The 27,927-nt window shown below is 42.7% G+C and overlaps 1 protein-coding gene across 1 annotated transcript in view; it reads right to left on the bottom strand.

Moving 5' to 3' along the window:
• Window positions 1-16,352, bottom strand: part of LCOR (ligand dependent nuclear receptor corepressor) — a 58,266-nt gene extending 41,914 nt beyond the window's left edge. The window contains exon 1 of the mRNA XM_081192256.1: window positions 16,209-16,352. Coding sequence (XP_081048382.1) covers window positions 16,209-16,305 — 97 coding nt within the window. The 5' untranslated portion in view covers window positions 16,306-16,352. The remainder of the gene's footprint in view (window positions 1-16,208) is intronic.
• Between the last annotated feature and the right edge of the window lie 11,575 nt (window positions 16,353-27,927).

Consider the following 27,927-nt stretch of genomic DNA (forward strand, 5'->3'; position numbering starts at 1 on the left):
CGGCGGGGGGGAACGCCTCCTCCCGCCGCGCGGCATCGGAACGAAGCTCCGATGCCGGGCGGCGGGGGGGGGAACGCCTCCTCCCGCAGCGCGGCATCGGAACGAAGCTCCGATGCCGGGCGGCGGGGGGGGAACGCCTCCTCCCGCAGCGCGGCATCGGAACGAAGCTCCGATGCCGGGCGGCGGGGGGGGGGAACGCCTCCTCCCGCAGCGCGGCATCGGAACGAAGCTCCGATGCCGGGCGGCGGGGGGGGAACGCCTCCTCCCGCCGCGCGGCATCGGAACGAAGCTCCGATGCCGGGCGGCGGGGGGGGGAACGCCTCCTCCCGCAGCGCGGCATCGGAACGAAGCTCCGATGCCGGGCGGCGGGGGGGGAACGCCTCCTCCCGCCGCGCGGCATCGGAACGAAGCTCCGATGCTGCCGCACGGCATCGGATGGCTTTCCTGAAGACTTGGGGTGGGAGGAGGGTTTTCCTTCCCACCGCCAACATTCAGAATGCTGTTCTGAATGTTTGCGATGGGGAGGAAAAACCCTCCTCCCACGCAAGCCCCGGGAACAGAGGGAAAGCGCTGCGCGCCTTCCCCTCTGTTCCCGTACCTGTCCTGAAGGCTTGCGGTGCGGAGAAAAGCCCTTCTCCGCACCACCAGCCTGGCAAGCGGTTTCCCTAGGAACGCATTAATTGATTTTCAATGCATTCCTATGGGAAACCGTGCTTCGCAAGACGAAAAACTCGCAAGAAGAAAAAACTTGCGGAACCAATTAATTTCGTCTTGCGAGGCACCACTGTACACGGATAGTGCAGGTGTCCATTTTCTAAATTTGGGGTCCCCCAAAATAGGGGGAATCTTATACATGGGAGCATCTTATAAATGGAAAAATACAGTAATTATCAAAACAACTGATTACATGGGGGGAGACAGGGCCTTGCCAACATAGTGTAGTGGACACAGGTTGGCTTTGGACCAAAGACATGGGTCCCACTGTCATAAAGCTCACTCGCAACCTAACCTCATTTACAGTGTTGTTTGGGATAATTCCACCATGTATGTCATCCTGAGTTCCTTGGAACAAAAGCAGAATACAAGTGTGAATAAAGACAGCGCTTTGAAAGGGTGCTCACAGCCCCAGATACACACAATCCTGACATGAGAGTGCGCCTATCTTTTAAATCTAATAGTTCCACAGTTGTTGAAGTCTGACTTCACTGTTCTTGCAAATTTAGTATGTAGATATGTTGGCTCCTTTGGGTAAAGCAATTTTGTAACTTTTGGCTCTGTTCATCAAGAGATAAACTGCCTTTGTTATTTCTGTAGAGATTATTCAAAATGAAGAACTTAACACCAAAATGTATATATGTAATGCATATATATTATAAATACATGTAGGAATGTGACCTTAGCAAGTGGTAAGATTTCATATAAATGATTGTGTGAAAACAGGATAGATGTTTATCAGGAATTGTGTAAATTAATTCATTCGGCCTCAGGGCAGGACATGAGTTACATTAACTCCATGAGTGTCTTTGAATTCTTCCAAGAGATTCACATCAGCATCACTTCCACCTTCACTAAGATCCTATTAATGACAAACATCTAATATAGATGTTGTATAGCCTCTAAGGATCATATCGACTTCTCACTTTAAGAACATCCTTCACATAAATTGCACATAAATCCTATGTACACAGCTACATGTGCCAAATGCACACACTTCAGTATATGCAACATAAGTTATACATATTAATAATCATATGTGATGAACATGTACACAGTTTTTTTTATTTAAAAAGAAGCATTAATGTTGCAAAGATATGCTTGGAAATGTGTGGGTGTTGCTTGTTGAAATGTCGTAAGCTAGAGGAATTGCAGAATATGATTTCCAGTAGTTAAGAGAACAGCACTTCAGCACACTGTAAAGCTTTGTGCCTTCTCCATGACAAACAAAAAACAATGTAAGTTATGCAGGAGAGTAAAAATTGCAGAATTATGCAAAGTGCAGTAAGAGGAATCATGCATATCTGCTGAATATTCAGAATTTATAGAAGTTGTAGAATTCAGCTTCCCTTATTACAAGAAAGAGAGAATGAGAAAAGCGAAACACATTCAGCCTCTTACTGAAAACATTCAGTCTCTTCTAAAAATATATTATATAGCAAAGCATTCAAAGTGTTTCATCTTTATATACACACCTTGAATACAGATATTTTTTATAGTAAAACAGCATTATTACCCCATGTTGTGGTTAGGTGCTAAGGCTGAGAGAATGTGACTTGCCTAAAGCCATCAAAATTCAAGATTTGAATAAAGGGCTTCCTAATTTGTAGCTCAGTCTCTTAGTCGCTATACCACCCCAGCTCTCTGCTGACATCATGTAATCACCCGCACATCCCTATGCAAAAACCTAATTGACATGGATGAAACAAATCTGCAGATCCTAGGTAATCGTTGCCTTTACCTTCACATGAAGTGGTAATTGCTTTGGCAGACTGTGTCTTAATCTTCTAGATTTGAAGGGGGTGGGGAGCAAAAAACCAACACATCCTTTGGCTTTATGTACTTTTGACTTTTAATCTACCTAACTGTAAACGCTTTTCTCTCACTTTCTACACCCAATCAACAACCTCTTCTACTCAGCATACAAGATATAACTACTGTCCCTTCATCATGCTCACAGAAAAAGCATAATGGATTATTAGAGGAATATTGCATTTTTCTCCATTTGCTTTAATAATATTTAGACTAGAAACAAAGATTCTTAAATAAGAGATTATTCTGCTGCCCAGACACAACTTCACAGGCCACAGTCAAGGATTTTACTTTTTTTATTACAAGTGTCTGATTCTCTTTACATGCAACAGCAAATGCAGTCTTATGAATTCAACAATATGGAAGCCAGAATTTCTAAAGCACCATGCACAGCAGAGTTCTTTTACTAGTTCTGCGCTGTTCTGCCTAAGACCCCTGCTGGCAGTCTGCATATTCTTTACACTGGATAATAACAGTTTTACTTCTCATTTAAAATTAGTTAAGAGTGGTCCAATAGAATGAAATCTAATTTCTTCCTGCACAGCCATAGCAAGAACTGACCAGTGAAATCCATTCCTAGAAGTAACAGCAGCCTTTTTAGGACTAATGGCTTCTAAATTGTCTGGGCTGGTACTGTCAGCCAATCCAAAAATTGTGATTGTGAGGGTCTTCCCCACTGCTGGCTTGTTAGAAGCAAGTACCTCTGCCCAACACCAACAGAAGTTCTCCCCCTGCCCAACCTTTCCTGCAAGCCAGAAGCTTGTGAATTTCAGCCAATGCTTAGTGAGAGAGCTCTGGGCCTTCCACCAAGCAAAGGCTCAAGAAACATCCCCACCTTCCTCTCCTTCAGGGAACATGCAAACTACTCAGCAGGGGACCACCATCATCAAGCAGTGGCTGGAACCCCTACCACCTCTTTCTTGCAGAAAAGAGTGCTTAGGATCATGTCAGCTTTATCAGCTGCTCAGAAGCTGAGCTCCGGGTCTGTCTCCCAAGCAACAACTGTAAAGGCCTCTTTATCTTGTGGGAAAGAGAGGCAGGAATGTGTGGGATTCAGCTGGTGAAGGCAACAGCACTTGCTTTCAAATAGCACCCAAGACGTCCATAAGCAGGAAGGGAGAGGTATTGCTGGTTTGTCCCTCTGGGACCAAGAACTCCAGGGGGCTTGGATAAGTGTTAGAAACTCAGATATATAAGCCAATTGACAAAAGGCACTTTAAACCTAGGTTATGGTCGTGTGTTTGTTGTTGTTAACTTCATTTCTATACCACATTTCTATACTACATTTCTATACCACTATACCACACATATGAGATTTTTTTTTAAAATCTCAAAGTGGTTTACAACTCATTAAAACATCAAATAAAACAATCCAGAATAAAACAAATTCAAGATCCAAGGAAAATATTTAATATCCTTCTCTAAGAATTGTTTTGCTTTCCCAATATTTATTTACCAATTTAATTTATACAGCAGCCCAATAGCAGAAGTACTCTAGGAAGCCAGTATGGTATAGCGGTCAGAGTGTGGACCTGGGAGATTAGAGTTCAAATCCCCACTCAGTCATGAAGCTCACTGGGTGACCTTGGACAAGTCACAGCCTCTTAACCTAACCTCACAGGGTCATTGTAGGGATTGACTGAGGAGGAGGGTGAACCATGTAGTCTTTGGAGAAAAGGGTGGGATATAAATGCAGTAAATAAGCTCTTCTGCTTACCTGCTCAAGAAAACTGGAGGAGCAAGCCAGATGGAGATGTAAGTTGCCAACCTGGCATCCACAGATCTCCACATGGTCGCAATTGGACCTGCACCAGTCACAAAATGCGCCTGGTGAATTTCTAGCACAGGCTTGAATCACACAACTTCAATACCATCCCTAGCCTTCCTCCCAACTTTAGAGAGGTGAAGGGGGCAAAGATTGCCTGGACATTTCTGGGATGATCCTTCCCCATTCCCTGGTTTTCAAAGTTGGGAGGAAAGCTGGCCACTCCTCATGCTTGCTAGAGGGTGGTGCCACACTTGCCAATGCAAGAGTAATAGCTGAATCCTGCTCTGCTTGAAGCAGCAGATACCATTTCTCCCTACCTGCCTCAGCAAAAGAATAGGAAACAGTTGGTGGCATTGGATGAAAGAGCAAATGGGCGCATCTCTCTCAGTCAGCCAGCAATTTGTCATTCAGGACTTTCTTGTGTAGTTACCAGAATGAACGCCTTTACATGCATTTATATTGCTGACATTCTTATGGTCAGCAAGGATAAGTGCAAATTAAAAGCTTATTAACACATGGTGATTTTAACAGGAACAAAGGAATCACACACATGGAAGGATTTATTAATCCATAGAAATCATCCCTGCGCTAGACAAATATAGGGCTTCCCTTCCCTGGGTAGCAAAATATAACACACACACAAAAAGAGGAACTCTGGCCTGATGGCACAGCATGCAGTGTAGTGAGAAGTTTAAAATATCTAGCATGTGCCATTCTTGTCAGTAGTGTAAATCAACATCCAGGAAGAGGTTATACATTATAATTCCCACTGCTTGATTGGTTGTACTTTGCACCCCAGTATGAGATGAGCTCTCATACTTGTCCCATGGGAACAAGAACCCTGAACTACTCTGAGTAGACCCACCGATATTAATGAACATTACTTCATTAGGTACATTCATTTCAGTGTGTCTACTCTTAAGTAAAACTTAGTTGACTATTACCCCTGAGTTTTTTACTCACATCAGCCCTGCTTAACATATAATGAAGCTCCAGATAAAAGTATCTTGTATTAAAATGTGAAAAAATGGGGTGAAGCTGCAACAATAGAATGTATAACTCTGTTCGTAAACAGGGCTCCGGACTTCATACCAACTTCTAAGCACATCTATTTTCAAGCCCAAAATTTAAAGCCCAAAACAATGGAAGGCAAGATTCTCAACATGAATTTTGAGCCAGAGTTACCCCTGCACAGCCCTGTGTATTATCTTCACATTAGTAATCTTCAATACTCATATAAAAAAGAAGAGACCTATGAACATATCACATGTGAAAGGGAGGGGGGTCAAGTAAAGTTTGCTCTGGGAGGCTAATTTACTTTCCCCATCTTGTGATCCTTCAAGCTGCAAGGAAGCAGCCCCACTTTGTTTGGAAGGGTAGCTTGGCCTCAGAGAGTATACATCCAATTTCCCCTATATTTGGTCCCTAGGCAGCTGGCCATTTGCCAAAACTCTTTAGCCTAACTCCCAGCACCAGCTGGCTAAGGGCTCTTGCATACATGCTGCTCCCTGCTGCCAACATTCCCTGGCAGCCTGCAAAGAAAACCATCAGCTTCCACTTGTTTGGGGGGTTGAGGAAGAGATGGAGGGTCATTTGCATCCTAATGCTTTTTCCACAAAGGTAGGAGATCTGAAAATTCTGATGTGGCCATCTCTTGTCTTGTCCTACTGCCCTATCCCAAGCACACATACATAATTTAAAACCTTAATTTACTAAGAAAACGGGGGGGGGGGCAGGGAGAAAGCAAGGCAAATAAGAGGATTTCCCCCCTCCTCTAACTTTCCACCCCAAAACCCTCACTGACAGACATGCCAGGGACTAATTTTTCCAGAGAGGTAGCTGTGTTAGTCTGTTGCACCAAGAAGAACAGAGTCCTGTGGCACCTTAAAAAGAATAATTGTGAGATCTGAGTTGGCAAATATTAGTGTATACACAAAGGTTAGGGAAAATAAATATATAAAGTGGGAGCTAAATGGCAATGTGGTGCAAAAAATACAATCAGTGGTAATTCAACCAGAGCTTAGATGTATGTTAAACAGGCACAATATAGGAAAGCATTGTGTCTATTCAAACCAAATTAATGTTACTGAGGCATGGAGCCAGCTCTGGAAAGGGCTTGGAGCCCTTCTGTAATCAAGGCCAAATACAACTGTGAATTGCATGAGCATTATGCTAGAAATCATTCTAGCCCACTCTTATCCCTGCTCATTGGGGCCAAACTGTTGTGGCACACAAAGTATAAGAGGCTTCACTTTCTCAGCCCTTTTGTCCCTGATATTTGCCTCAGATCCTATTCTACTCTGCTCCTTGGCTGGACCTGATCTGCCTTGCTCCTTTAAATCCATCTAGGCTTGGTGGCTCCAGCTTTGACCAGAAAAGGGCACAGAGCTCCAGAGAAGGAATGCCAAGTGCCCCAGAATTGCCACTGAAACCACAAGTTAATCACTGCACATTGCTCTTTATTTACAATAAACTCACTGGGTGACCTTGGGCCAATCAGTCTCTCATCCTTCCCTACCTTCTATGGTCGCTGTGGGGATAAAACAAGGAAGAAGACAATCATGTACATCACCTTGTGTTCTTTGGAGGAAAGGTAGGATATAAATATAATTAATTAATTCATTCATTAATTAATACTATTCTATGCATGGTGTGGCATTTTATAAAACTATCTTCTCTAAACTGCTTTCTGGTTCTATTCCCTTAGCGTACAGCCCCTCTCATCTGCTGCAGTGATATGCACAATCTTACTGCAATGCTACTGTTCCCCAATCACCCTTCCATCTCCTTCTTTCCTTTACCCATTCACAACTCTCTGCTTTTTTCAACCACTTTCAAATACTCCACTGGTTCATTCATTCCTCCTCACCACAGATTTCTGCATCTTGAACTTAACCATTTTTCCACTCACCCCATACAATATTTCATTCACTCCTGTTAAACACTTCCAAACAAAATATATGAGAGATTCGTGTCATTTCCACTTAAGAGATATCAGGCAGCAGAGACAGGAAAAACTATCAGTGCTTGATGTTGGAGAACCTCTGCCGGTAACTAGATGGACCAGTGGTGTGTCAAAGAATAGGAAGTTGGTAAGTAGCAATTGCCCCTGGACAAGCAGCCAAATGGCAAAAAGGACCACATCCCATGCTTCCCCTTCACCCTCCCACTCCAATGAACTTCCCCTTTGACTGCATTGCCTGTTCACTTATTCTTATCACTGCCCCTTATGATTCCAGTTATAGCAGGACACCTCTATTATGTTTTCCTGTATGTATGTTTGCTTTCTCTTTCATTTCATGCTTTATGTGGAGACTGAACAAAGGGAAGCAAAAGATATTTCTGAAAAGTTATTGACAAAGCTAACATTACTGTTAAGAGAAAGTTCTAGGGATCTGACCATTTACAAACTGCTTTGCATAGCATTTAGAATATGGTAGGGGAAGCATGTTTTCATCTTAGGCTGATTCAGCTATGCCCATCAAATTATTAAGTTTTCAGTCAATCCCTCACATTACAAAATAAAAAGAAATAAAGCAGACACCAAAGTCATGTATTTCATGCAATTTGCAGCTCTCCTACTCAAGATGGAGACTTTACTGAGAAAGACTGGTATTAAACTGTGGAGCACAGACTATTCTGAACCAAATAAAAATAATGGGAAAAACCAATGCCATTATTTTTGTGTTTTAGATATTAAAGTCTCTACAGACTAGAATCAGCTCAACATATAGCCACTATTTAAAATTATCTTGCACAAAACACCTGAATGCAAACTATCTTATAATACCATAATCACAAAGTTTTTATTCCATTTTGGGGAAACAGACACCTAAAATCAGACCCCCAAGTACATTTGGTTTTATTTTAGTTAAAAATACTGAGCTTTCTCAACTCTCATTTGATAAAGGGAACAGACAGTAGTCAGTGCTTCCAAGAACCTATCATATTGGGATTAATTAGGCACTAGGCTTTTGGCACACATTTTCAACATCTTGGCCAAACTTTACAGAAGCTCTGTAAGTTAACTTATTTTACTACTGCTATTTATAAAGTGCCACAATAGCCAATCATAGCCAAACAACCAACGTACAAATAGTTATTGGCAACATAACAAAGGAAGGAAAATGGTTTAAATATACTAACATCCTAGTCTTGGGGCATCCAGTCAAGCTACGCAAAGAGGTGTTTTTGTCCCTTGCATACTCCCAAATGTGGAAGTAGGATCAGAAACGGGATCTGGAAGAAAGGGTAAACAGCATGTTAGTTAAATTCACAGATGGTACTACACTGGGTAATGTTGCAAACATTAGCAGGAACAAAAATATAAATGAATTTAGGAACATACAAAGGAAAACACATCACATTTCAGGAAAGTGTGCTAATGACATGTAATGAAATTCTAGCACACAACAAAAATGTTCAAAGGAAACAGAGGATTAGTTGTAATGGATGAAAAGTAGATAAAGGGGACTGCAAGAGATCAAGAAGTTAGAAAAAGTGATGTGCTGTATCTGAAGTCAGTGTGCAAGCAGGACTAACACTGGCACAACAGAAAATCCCTTCCCTCACCTCCCCCCATGCAACCCTTATCTGCTTTGTGGAAAGCAGGGGAGAGAGAAGTTCTGTTGCAAAGGCAGAAGTTGTTCTACTCATGCAAGGACTTTGTTGGATACAACACTGTGCCTTCAAGCCACACTAAAGACACTCTTGTCTCATTGTGCTAGAGTCACTTGCTGTAAGCCATTGTACCAATCAGCTTTCTTCACTCTTACACACTGCTTATCTGACTAGTAGATTAGAACAGGGTGGGCAGATCTTATCAACTGGTGTTTTTTCACTAGAGTCCTGAGATCTACCAACCAGAGCCGTGTGCAAGGCACACAAAATTAAAGAACAAAGTGCCTTTGAGCATATTCTGAGCATTTTCAGGATCACAACAAATTGAGTTTAGTGTCTTTTCACACAACAGTCCAAGCCTGATTAATCTTCATTTCAGCAGACTAATTTTGGTAGGGAAAGTTGTTTTGTTGCCATTGTTTAATAACTGGGAGTCAGAAATACTTGCTGATCTACCAAAAATCATCCAGAGATCCTGAATTACCGTCTGTCTACCCCAGCTTAGACAATGATACAGTACTACATATTGATTTATTTTGTTTCCCTGGAACTTTTTTTCTTTTTCTTTTTTTAAGAAAGTTTGGCTTCAACAGGAAATAAATAAAATTCTATACAGTGGTGCCTCGCAAGATGAAATTAATTCGTTCCGCGAGTTTTTTCGTCTAGCGAATTTTTCGTCTTGCGAAGCACGGTGTCGGGAAAGTTCTGGAAAAGCTTCAAAAATCACCAAAGTCTTCAAAAACCTCAAAAAAGGCTACCACACCGCGTTCTATGAGTTGCTCCTCGAAGTCAAGTCGCAACTGTATTAACGGTGTTAAGAAAAAGGAAACAAACTTGCAAGACGTTTTCGTCTTGCGAAGCAATCCCATAGGGAAATTCGTCTTGCGAAGCAGCTCAAAAAATGCAAAACCCTTTCGTCTAGCGAGTTTTTCGTCTTGCGAGGCATTCGTCTTGCGGGGCACCACTGTACTTCAATTGTTTAATTCTCAGCAAAGCATATTCCAGGAACTTAGAAGTTTATGTGGTAAATTTGACCTTAAGATTGACCCTCAGGTCAATCCAGAATTTCACTTATATATATTTTTAAAAGTCACTGAAGGAGGGAGATTTTGCCAGTGGTCAGCATGCAGCAAGCTAGGCATGAAGATGTGGTGGTGGAAAGAGTCATATGATGTAGTATTGAAATAAAGGATTCAGAACTGAGAATGGAAGATGAAGCAGGGGAAATAGTTAGATGTCTAAAGGAGGAAATGGGATTAGGAAGGAAATACCCAAAAACAGTGGCAAGGAAGCAAGAGATGCACATTCCCCTTTAAAAACGTAACCCGAAAATGAATTTCTACAGTTGTTTATTCCTTTGAACATTACTGAAGGAGGAAACAAAAGGGTCAATTTATATTAGGGTTGGCTGCCTCCCCCCCCCCAGAACTCTGGCCAATTAGTATTGGACCAACTTTTCCAAGTTGGTCTTAATGTAGATAAGAAATTAAGTTCAGTACTTAAATACAAGAAAAATGAAATGTAACTGTTTCACTCAATATAATCTCATGGGATTCAAGATGAAAATTTTTGAATAAGCATTTTCAGAATAATTGCAATAGTAAGAAGAGCTTCAATTTATTTCCAATGATCAGGAAACAGAACATTTATGCAATTTATCTTCCCTATGCTACAGTCCCTCCCAGCTCTTTCTCTCCCAAAGAGAACTGCACACACACACACAAACAAACAATAACCAAGCCTTATTACTATACTAGAATGTCAAGAATTAAGCAAGAATTAACCAGAAGCACCATTGACCATGTTTTGGACCTTTTTGTACATAATCTGAATAGTTTATAAAATCTCATTATTAAATGTGCATAGCTTTTTTTTCTGGGCCAAGAAAAATTGGAATAAGTGTATGAACTAATAATGGCAAGGTCCTCAGAGTTAGGTTTCATACTTTTAACACCCACTGAGCTCTCATAACAGACACAAATCCTGTAACTAACTTTATATAATTTAGACAAAGTTCAAAGCACAATGCAACATATACCATATCTTCTTAGCACATGTCTGAGAAACCACAAAAGATGCAAAAGAAAGGGGTTTCCTTCTTTAGTCAAAGAAGATCCCAATGAGAAGAAAACATTTCAATATCTGTATATGCTACTTAACCATGGCTATCTTAGATCAGAGGACAGTGTTAGAAGGTATTTTGTACACAGGTAGAGATGGCTGAACAGAACAGTTATATGTATGTCGTGTATGAAAAGCATATTCTATTTTTATAACACATGAAAGCTGAGCTCAATTGTTTCTCAGTTATCACTTATAGATCCTTCACATAGACATTTTGAGAACAGAACGCTGGTCTCCGTAGCTAGAGCATGTGTTGGCCTCTAAATGTTGTGCATTTTGTTGAAGATTTGTTGTTTTAACATTTTCCACTGCTCTGCAAGTCCCAAGTTACCTGCATATTTAATGCTGAACAACCAGAAAAGCCTACAAACAGAAGTCAATGAAAACAGCCTCTCTAGTCACGATCAAAGAAATAAGCACGACTGTTTTACATCTTGGGAAGAATAACCATCAGGCTATTCAAGGTTTGTAAGTGTATGCATCTATAGTAATACCAATTCCTTATTTTAACTTTTATACAGTATCTAACACTGTAAAATGATAACTAGATGTAATACTGAACAACCTATACTTGCACACCCACTCACAATGTTCCCAAGTTCAGAGGTACTTGATTTACAATCTACAATGCTACTATTATGTAGGCCATACATAATGATGAATTTTAGTTTCCTATGATGTTCATGATTTTTAAAAGGCTTAGAGCCAAATCCAGCAGGGTATAGCATTTACAAAAAAGGAAACGTATGGGAACATTGAAGGTTTATGGGGTCATTTTTCCTTCACTATTCAGGAAAGTGTATGAAGTAGGTTCAGGGGTATATTAGTGGCGCTCCTATGAAAGGGAGAAGGTTGAACAAAATATTGGCATGTACACTATTGACAGGAAACAAAACATACATTATAATGCACTTTCATTAAGATTCAGAAGAAAATCGTGATTTTATTTTTCTGACAGATTATTAAAATTTACCAGAATAGTGACAGAACATCTTTCCTTGTCTTCACTGTGCTTCTAATTTTAAGTATCATACTTCAGCTTCACAGAATTACATCTTTTGGAATCTGGAGCCAGGTAAGTGTGAGTGTCACTATGATGCCTGCATGAAGGTCTAGTGCATATAAATTCCAAAGGAGCACTTATAGGGACATTCAGGTATTAGGTAACCAAAGGTATCTTGTGAATTACTTTTTATCAATACCAAAAGCAACCATAAAAATAAAGCTTGTCGACTTTGTTCCCTGTGTTAGAAAGTAGACCTAAGTATCAAGCCTCTATCTGAAACTTCCATTATTCCCTCAGAGCATTCCAAATTAATGAGATTCATATCAAACCCTGAAAAACACACTCCTAATTTCTAAAACATGCAAATCAAAACTACAACTCAGCACTACACTATTTGTATGTGATCCTCTCTAATAGTCATATCACTTCACAGATGTGTAGCTTTCAACATGAAGATGAAAATCTGGCTATCTTAGCATGTAACCTTCATGGCACCAATTATAGCACTTTTTATTACAATACATAGAGCACAGATATCTGATAACTTGTAAAATGACAAGTGGTTATCATTTCAAACTTAAACTCGCTGGCCTGGCATCCAGGCAAATGACCTCATTTTTAACAATGCAAAATATATATTTGCTTCCACATCCTGAGCAATAAGGAGAGCTCACTTAATTAAAGCATATTTTGGTAAGAATAGAACTAAAGATTTCCATTCCAATTTTTAATACTCTCAGCTAAACTTCATTAGAGTATAGTTCTATCAAAACAACTGACTTGCTAACTTTTAACAACTCTGTTCTAGTAAAATTCAAAGCCTTTAAATCAGTGTTTCTCAATCTTTTTTTAACTCATGCCCCCTTTTAGTAATATAAAAATCCCACTCTCCCCCTTCAAACCTGGCTCCTACATTGTTATTTTTTAATTGTCAAATGGATTGAAATTTTGTTTTTGTTTTTTTACTTACACTGTACATATTTTGGGAACACTTCTGTCCCCACTCAAGATCATCATATGCCTCCCTCCCGCCCTGGTTCACAAACACTGATTTAGATGTTTAAAAATCCCAGTTGGACTTTCACCATACTTCCTCCAAGACTTCTATTAAAAATGTTGTTACTGCAATATGGCCTAACCAAAGACCATGAACACAAGATAAAATTAACAGTTTTCTTATGGACTTATTGGCCCAGATCAGACCAATTATAGCTGCCACACATAATCAACCTGTCTTCCATTGGAACTGGAACCTTGCCTCTGAAGCCACAGGTAGTTCTCTTTCCCAGTACTGTTACCTGAGACAAAACCTAAAGTCCTGTATGCAAACCAAACCAATCCTCCCACCCACTAAAGTTTTATTTGGAATGGACTCATAAACTCAAATATTTTACTTTCCCAGAGAAAGATCAGGGGAAAATATCACCAATACTTATTGCACCCTGGAAGTTTATGAAGCTAAGACCTCATAAAACTGATCAATTTGAAGTTCAAACTGTTAGGTGCAATGCTATCAAGATAAAATGCTACAAACACAATTATACTTTGGACCTTCTAAAATGTTTTTGTACTTTACCTCAAAAAATAATCTGGATAACTAGGTGATTAACCTTCACAGCTTAGTCATTTCCTTCATATCTTCTGTTTACACAAAAGGGGGGAAAGTGCACCCACATAGATACCAAGACTACAGGGGTGGAGAGAGAAGCAAAAAGAATTGTTCCCCCTAGATGCTATGCTCATTTTTTCCAAATCGGCAACAGAAGTGCTCCAACATATCAGAAGTGCTCCAACATGTTTCCTTTTTGTGATATCTGATTAAGTCATACTCAGAGTAGACCCACTGAAATAAATACTTAAGTGGTCTACTCTGAGTATGACTACCACTGGATATTATTTTTTTGAGTTTGCAGATATCCTTAGTATTTCTGACCAATCTTGAGTAAAACATCAGTAGCAATCTCCCCTGCAAATCACAGAATTTCAAACAAATGTCCACAAGTACTAACAGGGATACATAACAACTCAAGTTACTGATGACCTGAAATAATTGGAGCAGATATGTGCAACGATTGCTAGCCTTTAACCTTCTAGTATACTTTAACACTCGGACACTAACACCACCATTCAAGTACATAAAAAAGATACTAGAATGAAAAATAAATTTGTGTTCAGTTCCATCAGGCAGAGGAAGTAGTAAAATGATCTTCCAGAGACAGGCACCTAACTGATAGATGCTAATACAAACAAGCACACTCACAGCACATATTTCTCCTGAAGAAATATTCTAATGCATTACCTGCTGAAGCTTTTCCAAAAGGCAAGAAGCCATTCCTTCTTTTAGTCAACCAGTTAACTCTGAACCACCTTCTAACCAGTGACATCATTCAGATGTGCTTGTGGTTCTCTCCCAAGCCCTGGTCTATTTTTTGATACAGTTAAACAAATATGACAATGTACTGAATGCCATTTAATACATGCACTAGTGCAACAAAAAGTGTTTCTATTTTTTAAAAAAGACAATTTCAGTGTTTTCTATTATACAGGTTAATATTGAGAAATTACTAACTACAGTTAAAAAGGGGCTACTGTTTAAGCAAGAGTTGTAAAGGAAGCTAAATTACAATTAAGAAAAGCAGGCACTGCTACAGAATTTTAAGGTGACTTGCTGGATTACAGTTAACATGATCAGCATCCTTCTTTTGCTGTCTAGGAAACTAGAGTTCAACTTAAAATGATCTGCTTCTACTGCCCTTGCTTTTTTACTCAGTAAATACTCAGTGTTTCAGAATAGTAAAGCTGCTATCCCTAAGTTACATTTAAGGGATAAACCTCAGTGAAAACGGTGGTATTAATTCCTAGTAAGAATGCATGACTGCATCGTAAGTTTAATATTATGTAGTCTATATCTGTGTATTAACAAAGCTACTGTCTTAACATGTTGGAATGATGTATTATTATCTAAATAAATCAAAGGAGAAAGCACATGGGATTTTTAAAACATTTAAATGAGCAGAAAACACTCTTACATGTTGAAATAAACCTGTATTTCACATGAAAGGAGCTTTGTCAGTTCAACGTGAAGACTGAATTATAAATAATATCCCCTTCCACATAACTGCACCTTTTCACCTGCTTCTATATTTTATAAAAAGTAAATGTGCTTTCCCTAGCACAGTGGTTCTCAACCCTAGCAGCTTATGAAGATTCCAAGGCAAGTTATTCTGTCATCTTCACAATCCAAAAGATTTAGGGGAATACTACCTTTTCAACAAGAGGTATCATGGCAATAGGGTATATTTTTCCTAACATATGAGAACATTCTGCAAGGTAAATTGGTGACTATAATATTTCGACACACACACACATCCTTATACACAATTCAGCACCAGGGGATAAACGGAGCAGGATCCTAGCTCCTTGGCCACACGGACACAATGTGGCTGAACATAGGAAAGCAAGGAGCAAACCGATTAGGCGGACGGGGAAGCAAGAATGACCTGTGTGCAAAATTCTGGAAATGGGAGAGGGGCGTGGTCACCCCGGAACAATCCTGCTCTGCCATCATCCCCAGCAAGGGTAACTTTCCCAAGCCGAATCAGCCTCTGACCGGGGGCGGGAGAGGGGGGGGGCGTAATATATATATAAATAAATATATAGTCGGGCGAGGGGGGTTGGGGAGGAGGCCACCCGAAGCACTTCCTTCCCTGACCCATTCGGGCGGACACAGCCCAGCTCACCCCCTTCCCCCAAACAAAGGGCCCTCTTCTCTCCCCCGTCCTCCCACCTTCCCGAGAGGGGGCGGGGGAGGGAGGGAGAGGAGAGACCAGGCCGGAGTGGGCGGGGCGGAGCCTAGGCCGCGGTTGCTCCGTGAGGCGCGAGGAAGGGGGAGGGGTGTGAGGCGCGCGTGGAGCGGCTAATCCGCGCGGGAGGGAGCGAGCGAGGGCGCGCGCGCGGCCAGCCGGCGGGCGAACCGAGGAGTGGGTGGGGGAGGGGCTCAGCGCTCTCTTTCCCCTCACTGTGTGGAGAGAGATGAGGGGAAGTGGGGCGGAGGTGAAAAGGGGGGGGGTTGTCTCCACACAAGCGGTCCGCTTCCCCTCCGCCCGCCTGTCCGCCCGCCCGCCCGGGCTCCGCTCCCCTCTCCGCCCCCCCATGGTCCCTCACCCACACAGCGCAGCAGCCGGTGTCGCCACGAGTCGAGCTGGTGGCGGAAGCCGCGCCTCTCGATGGAGCACTCCTGCCTCCCGCACGGACTCGCCATCTTCTGGGGGAGGGGCCCCGAGCCTCCGCCGCCGCCGCCGGCACGCCCGTCGTTTGCGTCACGCGCACGTCATCGCGCACGGCCACGCGGAGGCGGGGGGCCACCGCGGGCGCAGCTACCGCCCAAACCTGGCCGCGCGCGGAAATGCGGCGGGGGGGGGGGGCAGGGAGGCGCCGACGGTTGGCCATGGCAACGGTGGAAGGCGCAGCAGGAACCGGGGGAAAGGGCTCCTCCTGGTCCGCGCGCCAGATCCTCTGAGGGACCCCTGGGCTCCGGGGGCGCAGAGAGGAAACGAGGAGAAGCAGAGAGCGGAGGTGCGCGTGGAGCCTAGTTCACGGGGCGAATCCAGGGTATCCATGGCTGTGTCTTCAACCCCACTGATGCCAGCGAGTCTGCCCTACGCATGAGTAACACGGGATCCAGCCCTCCGTGCAGTAATGCTTGGGTTGGCAACATCTAGGCTGCCGTCCTAATCGCACTTAACACAGGGAGTCCGTCCTAGTGAAACCCGGGGAGAGACTTGCCGCCGCCGCCGAGTAAATCTGGCGGTGGTTCTGCTATTAAAAGAGAGAAATCTGACATGAGAAGAATTTGTGTTTTATATCAAGCACCTTTATAAAAAGCTGTAAAAGTCAGCATTCCTAGTAAAAACAAAAACCATGGTGTAAAAAGCTCTGCTGGATCATACCAAAGGCCAACCTACCACCCCAGCAGCCTGTTCTCCCAGATGTTGATGATAAGCTTGCAAGTGGGACCTAAGTCCCACAGCATCCTCACCAGTTGCAATGCCCAGCAACTGGTACAAAGAGGCATGCTGCCTGTGCCAGTGTTGTTGGAGCATAACTGTCATGGCTAGGTGCAGGATGCCTCTGGAAATCACATCTCTCTTGGATATCACGGATGTCTGTCATGGTGTCTTCATCAGGTTTAGCAACAATGTCTTTCATATTCTCACATCCCCTTGCGGCAGCGATCTCTCAAAGCGTTAACCATTGTGAACCATGTTTATTGTGGCAACAAACTCACCATACCGATGCCATGCTGACATTGCGCATTTAAACCCAATAAACTCGTAATCCTGCTTCCTCCTTTCCAGCTATAATTCTGCTCTTTTTGCAGCAACAGAAAAGGCCACACACCCACCAAACTACTAATAGCTGGAAAGAAAAAATCATTTTGAATTTGACCCCCCCCCCAAGTTTACCTGAGCCACATAGGACACCAGAAAATGGACAGGTGGGCATGGTTTGGGCCAAATGTTGTTGTTTAGTCGTTTAGTCGTGTCCGACTCTTCGTGACCCCATGGACCAGAGCACGCCAGGCACTCCTGTCCTCCACTGCCTCCCGCAGTTTGATCAAACTCATGCTGGTAGCTTCAAGAACACCATCCAACCATCTCATTCTCTGTCGTCCCCTTCTCCTTGTGCCCTCCATCTTTCCCAACATCAGGGTCTTTTCCAGGGAGTCTTCTCTTCTCATGAGGTGGCCAAAGTATTGGAGCCTCAGCTTCACGATCTGTCCTTCCAGTGAGCGCTCAGGGCTGATTTCCTTCAGAATGGAGAGGTTTGATCTCCTTGCAGTCCATGGGACTCTCAAGAGTCTCCTCCAGCACCATAATTCAAAAGCATCAATTCTTCGGCGATCAGCCTTCTTTATGGTCCAGCTCTCACTTCCATACATCACTACTGGGAAAACCATGGCTTTTACTATACGGACCTTTGTTGGCAAGGTGATGTCTCTGCTTTTTAAGATGTTGTCTAGGTTTGCCATCGCCTTTCTCCCAAGGAGCAGGCGTCTTTTAATTTCGTGACTGCTGTCACCAACTCGGACCAAATATAGAGGCCTGGAAGGCATAATTAGGTCCATGGGCTGGAGGTTCCCCACCACTGAGAAAGCTGATATGTAGGAACCACATTCACATTTTTAGCCCCACTCCTTTTATATTGGTCTGCACACTATACATTTGTTCAAAAGCCTGTTGTTTAAACATTTCCCACTTTCCTGAGTAGTGAGGAATTCCAGGAACAGCACTAACATATTTAGTTCCTTTTGAAGAGAGAGAGCTAAAAAAACCTAAGGTGTTTTCAAAATAGTGCTTTAATTACAAATACACAAGCAGAGCATAAGTAGCAGACAGACACACATAAGGCAGAAGATTCCCCATAGAGCAGAGAAACCCCTGAGGCAGCAATTGCATTGCAGCCCCAAGCTAATTTTTCTGCTGCATCTCTTTCACTTACTCAAGCACAAATATCTGTCTTCTTAGCTGGAGGAGTGCCATCTTCTCCCAAGTGCTGACAGTGGATTACTCATGCAAAAACCTAGGTTCTCAAGTCAACTATCAACCATCTCCTAACTTTAACTACCTACCTACCCATCCTATGAACTCACAATCCACTGAACAAATAAACTGGTCAGCCAGCAAATACTGTATAATACTGCCATAAGCTACGTGAAAGTTGATGGCTGCTGAGATAACTCAGTAGATCATGAGGCTCTTAATTGCAGGGTTGTGGGTTCCATGTTGGGCTAAAAGATTCCTGCACTGCAGGAGGTTGGACTAGAGCACCCTCTTCAATTCTAGTATTCTATGCTGAGGTTGTAGAAATACGCTTCTCTTGCTGTTCATGAAAGGCTTTGCAGCTGAGGCCAATTGTGTGCATACAATGTATAGTTAAAGTATTTAAGGACCCACACACGGAGATCCAGTTTCACCAAGTTTGTCCTGCACTGATTCAGTATTTCTGTTTTTATTTTCTGTTTTAATGTGAACAACCTTAGGAGGGTTTTCCTGAAAGGTGGCATACAAATTCCCTTCATCTCCTGATCTCAGTTTCCATAAAGATAGTTGCCATTTTTGGCACACTTGTATCAGAAGGAACAGTATCATTTGCTATAATTTATTGTTGTTGTTGTTGTTGTTGTTATTTATACCCCACCCATCTAGCTGGGTTGCCCCACCAACATCACCACATAATTCTGAGAAGCAAGTTGTAGGGCAGGGACGGGAAAGCTATGGCCCTCCAGATCCTGCTGGACTAAAACTCCTATGAACATTGGCTGTGCTGGCTGGGGCTGATGGAAGTCTGAGTTTAGCAATACCCGGGGAAGCATAGCTTCCCCAGTCATGGTTAGGGTGATGCAACAATTTTTGTTTTGCACAAATTGAAATTGTACCTCATAACCATAAGATAAAATATAAACTTTCATATTAAAAAACCCAGATCCCTGTTCTAGAAAAAAAATAGGGCTGCAGTCACACAAGGGAGGAAGCCCCCATTCAACATAGTGCAACTTACTTTCACATAAGCATGCATAGGATTGTATTATTGGTTAGGATTGTTAATGCATCTGTTAACTTCATATCAGATGACATAGGCTTTCCCCATTGCAAAGGGGACATATCTCAGTGATTGAAGACATTTTTGTATGTAGAACATCCCAGGTTTAATCATTGGCATCTTCCATTTTAAAAACCCACATTCTAATAATAATAATAATAATAATAATAATAATAATAATAATAATAATAATATCTTTATTGTCATTGCCCCCTTCGGGGACAACGAAATTACAAATATAAACGAAATTATATATCAAGGGTTAGGAAAGATCTCTGCCCGAGAACTACTTCAAACCTCTTTCCAAATTTGTTCCATCATCAAATCTGACAAAGTAGAGCCCCTCCTAAGATGAACATCCTTAATTTGGTCAGTGTTGTAGACTCAATAAATTAATGTAATGTCCAAACTTGCTTTTCAGGTTTTCACATGCTCTCTGTTTAAAGAGAGCAGAGAGTTCATATCAAATAATATACTTGAGGTAGTCTGCATTTCTTTATCCAGTGGCTATCAGTCACCCAGAAAGAGTGGCAGCACCCATATTAAGTATTTCACCCATATGAACATTTTTGTATGAAGTGGATTTTAGTCCACAAAACTTTATGTGATAATAAATTTGTCTTCAAGGTGCCACAATGATGTTGTTTGTTTATTTATTATTTATTTTTTTAATTTCTATTTTGTATTTTAGTATTGTATTTCGTATTTTCAGCAAAGCAATGCCACACATATATTTCGTGAAGTAGATTGTTGACTAATGGCTCAGGCATGGTGACCAATGTTTCCCTAAGGAGAACTAATGGTTAGAGGATGGTTTCTTGATCATCCCTCAATATATTTTTTTAAAAGCAGTTTTTGGAGGATGACTAATCCCTCCCCAGCTAAGCATGGGTCTTAAAGTTTGTGGGTGGGAAAGCTGTGGTTTAAAGAGCAGCAAGAAAGAGGCAGAGCATGAGACAGTGATGGAATCAAAGAAAGAGAGATTAACTGGAGGCTGGAAAGCACCTTGGGGGTAGAGGCACATCTCTCTGGGGTGTTGATGTGGGACAGTGAATCTACTGCCTTCTATGAATATAGACTGCTTACCTCCACATGTAACTGCTTGCATAACTATATCAAATATTACAATAATACCATCAGTCTCCCCTGCAAAAGAAAGCTAAAACCCTGATAACATTACCCTTTGACAGCTGGGGAAGTGAGAAATACACATCAGTATTATAGCTCCAATTTCTTCTGCTTCCTCTTCATATTTAATGGCATCTCCAGCCAAGTTGCTCACTAGATGTTTGGGGCTCCTATGATTGGCATGCTGAATATGCTATTCTCTTGCTTGTGCCATTCAAGGACAAATGGAGCAGAGTTCCTTCTGGCAGAAAGGAAAGAAGCGAGCTCCCTTCTGTTCTCTGCCAAGTGACCATGGTCAGTCAGGTCTTCCTTCTTGCCACTAGTCTTCCCAGAAGGGACAAGATATAACCTTCCAATAGCCTTGTGTTCTCTGGCCAATGGCAGCAATATCAAAGCATCTTCCCCATGTGCCCTAGATCTAGGACACCATGCTGAAGGTATCTGTTGCTCCTCATTAAATACCAATAGCATAGCAAAAAAGCCAGTAATGGAGAAGTGAGCAAAGGTTTTGACATTTGAGTTCAAGAGCATAACCACCTCAGTGTGGTGCCCCATGACAGCAAACAGAGGACAATTTTGCTGCAAACCTGAGTATTGGCAACTCCCCATTTACGCGAGGGTTATGTTTTGAGGCACTGCACATTTAAGTGAAATCACATATATTGGGAGCACCATTGAAAAACAATGCAAACACCACAATCGCTCCCATCAAACCTTCTTGCTCAAACTCCAACTCTCCACAGGCCTCAAAAGGTTGGTGCAAGGGCTCCTGCACTTGCAATGGCTTGTGGGATTGCTAAGCACTGGTTTTGTGCAGTTTTGCAGTTTACATGCTTTTTAGGGCCATTTTTGCCCTTTTGTGCCATTTCCAAGTTCACAGCGATGCATGCATGTGCCGTTGCACATGTATTGAATGTGCATCAATGGGAGTTGCCCGTACTGCAGTTCTAAAACATAAGCACATAGGTAGCACCATGAAGCCACTTTGTCGCTGAGCTTAGATGAGTGTGCACATCAATTATGTTAGGTGTCTTTTGAATAATTTTAACTCTGCTCTGGTTCTTCAGTTGCATTTTTGTCCTGTATTGGAATGGATATGTTAATATTGTTGAACATCGCCTCAAAACTTCATGGGAGGCGATATAAAAATGTTTTAAATAAATAAATAAATAAAACAATGAGTGTAAGAATAGCAGAATACACTCAATCATGGTTGGAACAGTAGCAGTGAGTTCCACAGGCTCATTTTCAGCTTGCAGTGCTCATGCTGAACACACAAACACTCCTTGGGCACCATATTGGGAGAGTGTTATGCCCAAACCAAACTTCCCAACCAGACCTCAATACTGTTAAAAGCAGAAAAGATAAAGTCATTCTTTTGGTATTTATGTTATGGTTTGGGATCACTTGAGTTATTTGGAAGTACTGAGCTGTGAACTGAAGAGCACAGGGATACAACACATGAAAATATGTTGAACCAAAGTGATATTCTAGACATTGCTTCAGTCTAATATACAGTGGACGCTCGGGTTGCAAATGTGATCTGTGCGGGATGCACATTTGAAACCCACAGTGTCTGCAACCCACAGCGGCGTGTCTGTGCACGTGCAGGTTGCGATCCGGCGCTTCTGCGCATGCGCAAAGCACGATTTAGCGCTTCTGCACATGCACGACCACTGAAACCTGGAAGCAACCCATTCTGGTACTTCTGGGTTTCGGCAGTCCGTAACCCAAAAAAACAACAACGCAACCTGAAGCGTCTGTAACCCAAGGTATGAATGTACTTCACACAGGGCAACCTTCTAGTGATATGAATATACAATTTGGGGTGGCTAAATTCAGCATCCCAGGTTAGCATGGTTGGGCACCTGTCAACATAGGAGCCAACCCCTAGGGGCTGAGGGGGCGTTGCCCCCCAGTAAAATCTTTGAGAGGGCTGCCATCCCCCCAAAAAAGTTGTTGGGCATTGCTATTCAGATAGTGTGCATACACTTCATCGTGTAATTGATTATGAGGTGCAGGGCTTACCAAGCCACCTGCTGCACCTACTGCTGCCTCTGGCTCACTGTCTTGCCCTTTCCTTCTGTCTTAGACGGAAGGATGCAGCTGCCGCCTTCTTGTTTGGCAGCCCTCTCTGTGGCAAGGGAGCAGCTGGTGATAATGGCAGCAAGGGTGAAGTGGGCCCAACACTGAGTGGGGTGAGAAAGGGTGAGCCCACGCCGGCTTCACAACAGAGCATGCAACAAGGGATCGCCTAAAACCTATTTAAAGCTTGAGTGCTCAAATGCAGGTTATTCAATCAGCATTTGTGATGACATGTAAATGAGAGGCTTGAACACTGAAATATCTGTACAATGACAAGCTGACTTTAAAATTGCTACCTGTTGAACTCCTGGCTGGGCCACATCTTCCTCTGTTCGGAAGGCCTCAGAGCTTCACAGCAGGATGCCTGTTAACATCATAGGTGTCTACCCCATTTTTCTCAGAAAGTTACATCCTAAGCAGCTTACAAAGTATCTAAAAGCACATCATAATTTCCATGGCACTTTGAAATTGATGGATACATACTGGGTTTAGGCAACTAGGTTATTCTCAGTTACACGGACATCAAAGCAAAGCTTGGAAGGCGGATTTTATTTCTGACATCTGTATGGTGCCTCCCGACTTGAGGTTCTCTGGGCAGATTTCATACCTTCACAGAAACAGCCGCTTCTCTTGCTCTCCAGCACTATCTCAGAACAACAAAACTAAAGAAGCACATGTCAGTGCAACTGAACTGTTGAAAAGTTGCTGTATCCCCTGCAAGCTAACACAGCACTGTATCCTAAAGCTTTGGGTTTTTTTATATTTGATTTGGTAAGAGATTATATCAGCCACAATGCCTTCCAGGTCAGCAACTAAGTAGAGATTTACTACCAAAAACACTTGGTCTGCCCAAATTGTTTGATTTCAGCCAGCAAGTAATTTATGCATAGTAGCAAAAAGCAAGCAACCAACCCAGGAACCAGTTTTCCCCTAATAAGTCCTTTCACACACCAATGAAGCTTTCGGTGAAAAAATGTCATCAGGGCATGTCTAGGGTACAGCTACAATGGCACAGACATATAGTGTGAGACAGTGAGATGCTTGTTCTGGCATATAGTTCTGTTTAAGATTCGTGTTGCATTTGTACCTCTGAACTGTAAAATGGAGAAGGAACTTCAGATAAGAAACTAGGAACCACTTCAGCCTCATGCTTTAAAGTTTCAGCTTTAAAGTCCTATACTGGCTTACTCAAACCTTTTCACCCCAAGTTGCATTACTGATTAACTGCTGTTTTACACTCCCTTTCATACTCGCTACAATTTTTAAGCAGTGCCTTGGACCTTTGGAAGTGGCAAAGTTCACACCACGAACAACAAAGGGAAACAAGTGCAATCCTGCAAGAGGAACAATGCTCCAGGCACATAATTAGCCATATTTCTCCATCGTGCAGACCCCCAATGACAAGTGTCCAAGAAATCTTGAGACTTGAATTCCAGGTTTGTTGTCTTTAAAGCATTTCCACCTTGTGAATTCCAGGTGAATGCGCCCTAGCCGAGAGCCCATGCTGCAGGAGATCTAGGAAAAATATAGAGCTGGTAGCCAGGCCAAATTAAAAAGCAGAGGTGCCAGGGCATAGGATCAGGAATGAGGACTCTGTTCTTAAGCAAGTGAGGAGTTTGTAGAGCAAACATGCAGAGAGCAAGCAGATGGGACATACTGACTTTACATTGTATTATCCAACTGCTTATTAGTATTAAGTCTAGACAAATGTGTGGTTTCTTAACAGGCACTGCAAGGAGGAGCTGAAGAAACAGCAGCACCCGATGGCTTTTTCTATCTGGCTTCAGAGAAACCTTCACCACATGGGTTCGGAACATCTGGATCCTGGAACATCCAGGGTGCCTGGCCAATTGCCTGGGCTGATGGGAGCTGGAGCCCAAAATGTCTGGAAAGCACCGTATGGAGGAAGGCTGCTCCCAAGGATGAATTCTGCTTCAGAGGCACTTGTTTCCTGGAAAGACTCTTATTTTGAGGTTAGAGGAAAATCAGCTTGCCAAAATTATAAGAGACAGAATGTACTAATAGTCTGAGAGAACCAGAGGGCACACATTAAGAGAATCTCGCAGTCATCACGGGAAGAAGCCAGAGGCACTCGCTCTCTTACAGGCCCCAAGTTGCAGCTTCCACACCAAATTGTCTGATGACATGATTGATCAGGCAAGTTGTAGCAGATATGGCACTCTCTCATGGATTCCCTTGTATCCTATCTGCTAATACTGAAGTATCATGTAGTGTACTTGCTGCTAAGCAGGAGAATGGGAGTTGGTGCCAGCTGCAGCGATTCTGCAACCCTAAGACTGCTTCCTCCCCAAGAAAAAAACCACCCCTTGAAGAACAGCCTCATGAGTGTAAGAAAGGATTTCCACACTTTCAATGCAAACATGTCTACCACCTTTGTTACATCTGTTTCAGTGGTGCAGGATAAGCGGGGAAAGCATGTGTCAAATACAGTCGTACCTCAGAAGTCAAACAGAATCCGTTCTGGAAGTCCGTTCGACTTCAAATGCGTTCAAAAACCAAAGCGCAGCTTCTCATTGGCTGCAGAAGCCCTGTAGGACGTTTGGCTTTCAAAAGAACGTTTGGAAACAGGAACAGTCACTTCCGGGTTTCAACTGTTCGGGAGCCAAAACGTTCGAGAACTAGGCTGTTCAAAAACCAAGATACGACTGTACATAGAAATGCTAGCAGATGCTGTGTCCAATGAGGACTGAGTATACTCAGTGCTGGCTGACTGAATGTGGGGGGGGGGGGCAGAGGAAATGGCATAGTGTCTGGAAGAGTGTGTCTGACTGGCTGCCTGAGCTGGAGCACTCCAAATTGCAACCTTTTCCTAGAGATCCCACTTCTACTTTGATACTGCGGGTTCCTGAATTCTCAGTCCAGGCACCAGAGGGCACCACCTATTTCAAGAATGGATTCACAAACATTACGCCATGTAGTGATAGTGAGGAGGAACTTGCCCCAAAGCAAGCCTGCATCCTAGTTGCTGGCAACTGACACGGAGTTTGCAAATAGACTGTGACTGTGTTTGCAATCATCAGGGAAAATTTTTACCTCTAAAACTGCATCCTGAAAAAGCTGCTCGCAGCTGTTGAAAAATTAGCTGTGTAGCTGGAAGTCTATGATTACTGTGTATCTTCCCAAGCTGCAGGATAGTGTATAGATAAAATAAAGTCTATGGGGGATTTTATGCCTTGATCTAAAAACTTCCCTAATAGATTCCAGTTGATGGTGCAGATTATGTCTTCTAAACCCTCTCTGCAGTGTCATTTCAAGGAAGTGAGCAACCATATGTATACAAGCAGGGGGTAAGTAGACACTCTCTTGCTGAGAACATGACCTGGCACAGCACCCTAGGGGGAGATGGAACCAATGCAAAGATGCCCCCTGCAGAACCCACAAAGTACAGAATACAGCAGCCTAGGTTGAAATCAGCTGGTAAACTTGCCAGGATCTTCTGAATGGTATCTTATTCTCCATGCAAAGCAATGACTACATAAAAAATCTCCTAGCTTGTATGGCTTGAGTGATGCATGGCACCAATCTCCAAGGAAATAGTTCAGGGAACAACTTGTGCTTTTAATGTTATTGTGTTCCGGCTTCAGCAATTATGCTATTTATTGACTGATTTATGTACAGTGCCATCCAGTGGTGAATGAGGCCACTTGCTCCAACTTGCTAAAATAGATCCATCTCCCATTCAGGTAAGACTTGAAACATTCAGGATGCTTGCTTTTGCCTTATTGCCAAGCAGCTAAGGCAGAAAGCACAGTTGTGGGGGTTCCCCATGCTGCCCTTGTGCTTCTGCCCCTTTCTTCTATCTCAATCTCCATTCCCACGTCTCACACTAATTCTCTCCTCAGGGTATTAATTTCCTGTAGAATACCCGTTTTATTTAATGTCTGCTTAAGTTGTATTGGCATAGATTTCAGAGCAGAATTCACAGGCCCTTAAATCAAGCACCATGCTAGCCTATTACTTGGGCCTGTGCACAGCCACACAGAGATGCAGGTCTGATGGAAGACTGCTGGAATGTGTGCTGCTTGCACTTGAGCTAAGACCACGTTCCTACTGCAATTCAGCAAAAAACCTGAAGGATACTATATTGGGCACAGAATCCAGTTTCCAGTGAGCCTCAACGATCAATTTTTTTAAAAAAAGGAAGAAAGAAAAAAGAAGCAGATTTCTAATCCTTACAGCTTGAAAATTTTGTTTGAATTTCAGCAGGCAATGCCTACTGAGATCTCAAATATCAGGTGTTGCTAGACAAGATTCTCAGTAATCGGGACTTCAGTGTCCTTTGTAATTCCTTGCTCCTATCAACAGCTAGAAAAAGGGGTGTATCCAAAGTAATGTCAAGTAACAGACCTTTCCGATCCCTGCATGCCTCACTGAATCTGTCCTGGCTTTCTCCCCACCAACCCTCCAGAGATTTTGGGGAGGGCACAGGCCAGGCATGAGCGAAGGGCAAGTTCCATTGCGCGAGCTTAAATCCATGGAGCACATTAGCTAGATACTTCCCTAAGTGATTGCCTTGGTACATCATCATCATCGTCATAGCAGTAGTAATAATAATAATTATTCCTACTGTGGACTTGCAACTCTAGAAAAGGGGAGAACAAGTCTGCAGGGTTTGTTGTAGAAATATACCATAGGCAGAGCAAACAGAGAAGGGGTGTCGCAGCACAGGAGACGTTCTGGGTGGGCAAGAGAACAAAACCAGCCCACCCAACCCCACAGGAGCTGAAACACATTAACTATTGGCCATTCAGAACTGTGGTGAGCCTACATTCTTTATAGCCCTGGTGAATGTAGACTGGGAGAAACTAGACAACAAGCAGCTTCTGCAGCCCCACCCACAGCCACCTTACAGCCCACCTGTGGCTACCACAGGTCATTAAGACAACAGCACATCCTAACTTTGTGTGACACCCAAGGTGACCCCTTCGGACCTTGATCAGATGAGCTTGATTTCACACCTGTATGAAAATCCCTGAGGCCTTGTACCTTGCCTCCTCCAATCCTGCTGTGACAGATACAGACAGACAAAAAGTAGGAGACTGGGAAG

This window comes from Podarcis bocagei, assembly GCF_964188305.1.
Source record: "Podarcis bocagei genome assembly, chromosome: 4".
Taxonomy (NCBI): Eukaryota; Metazoa; Chordata; class Lepidosauria; order Squamata; family Lacertidae; genus Podarcis; species Podarcis bocagei.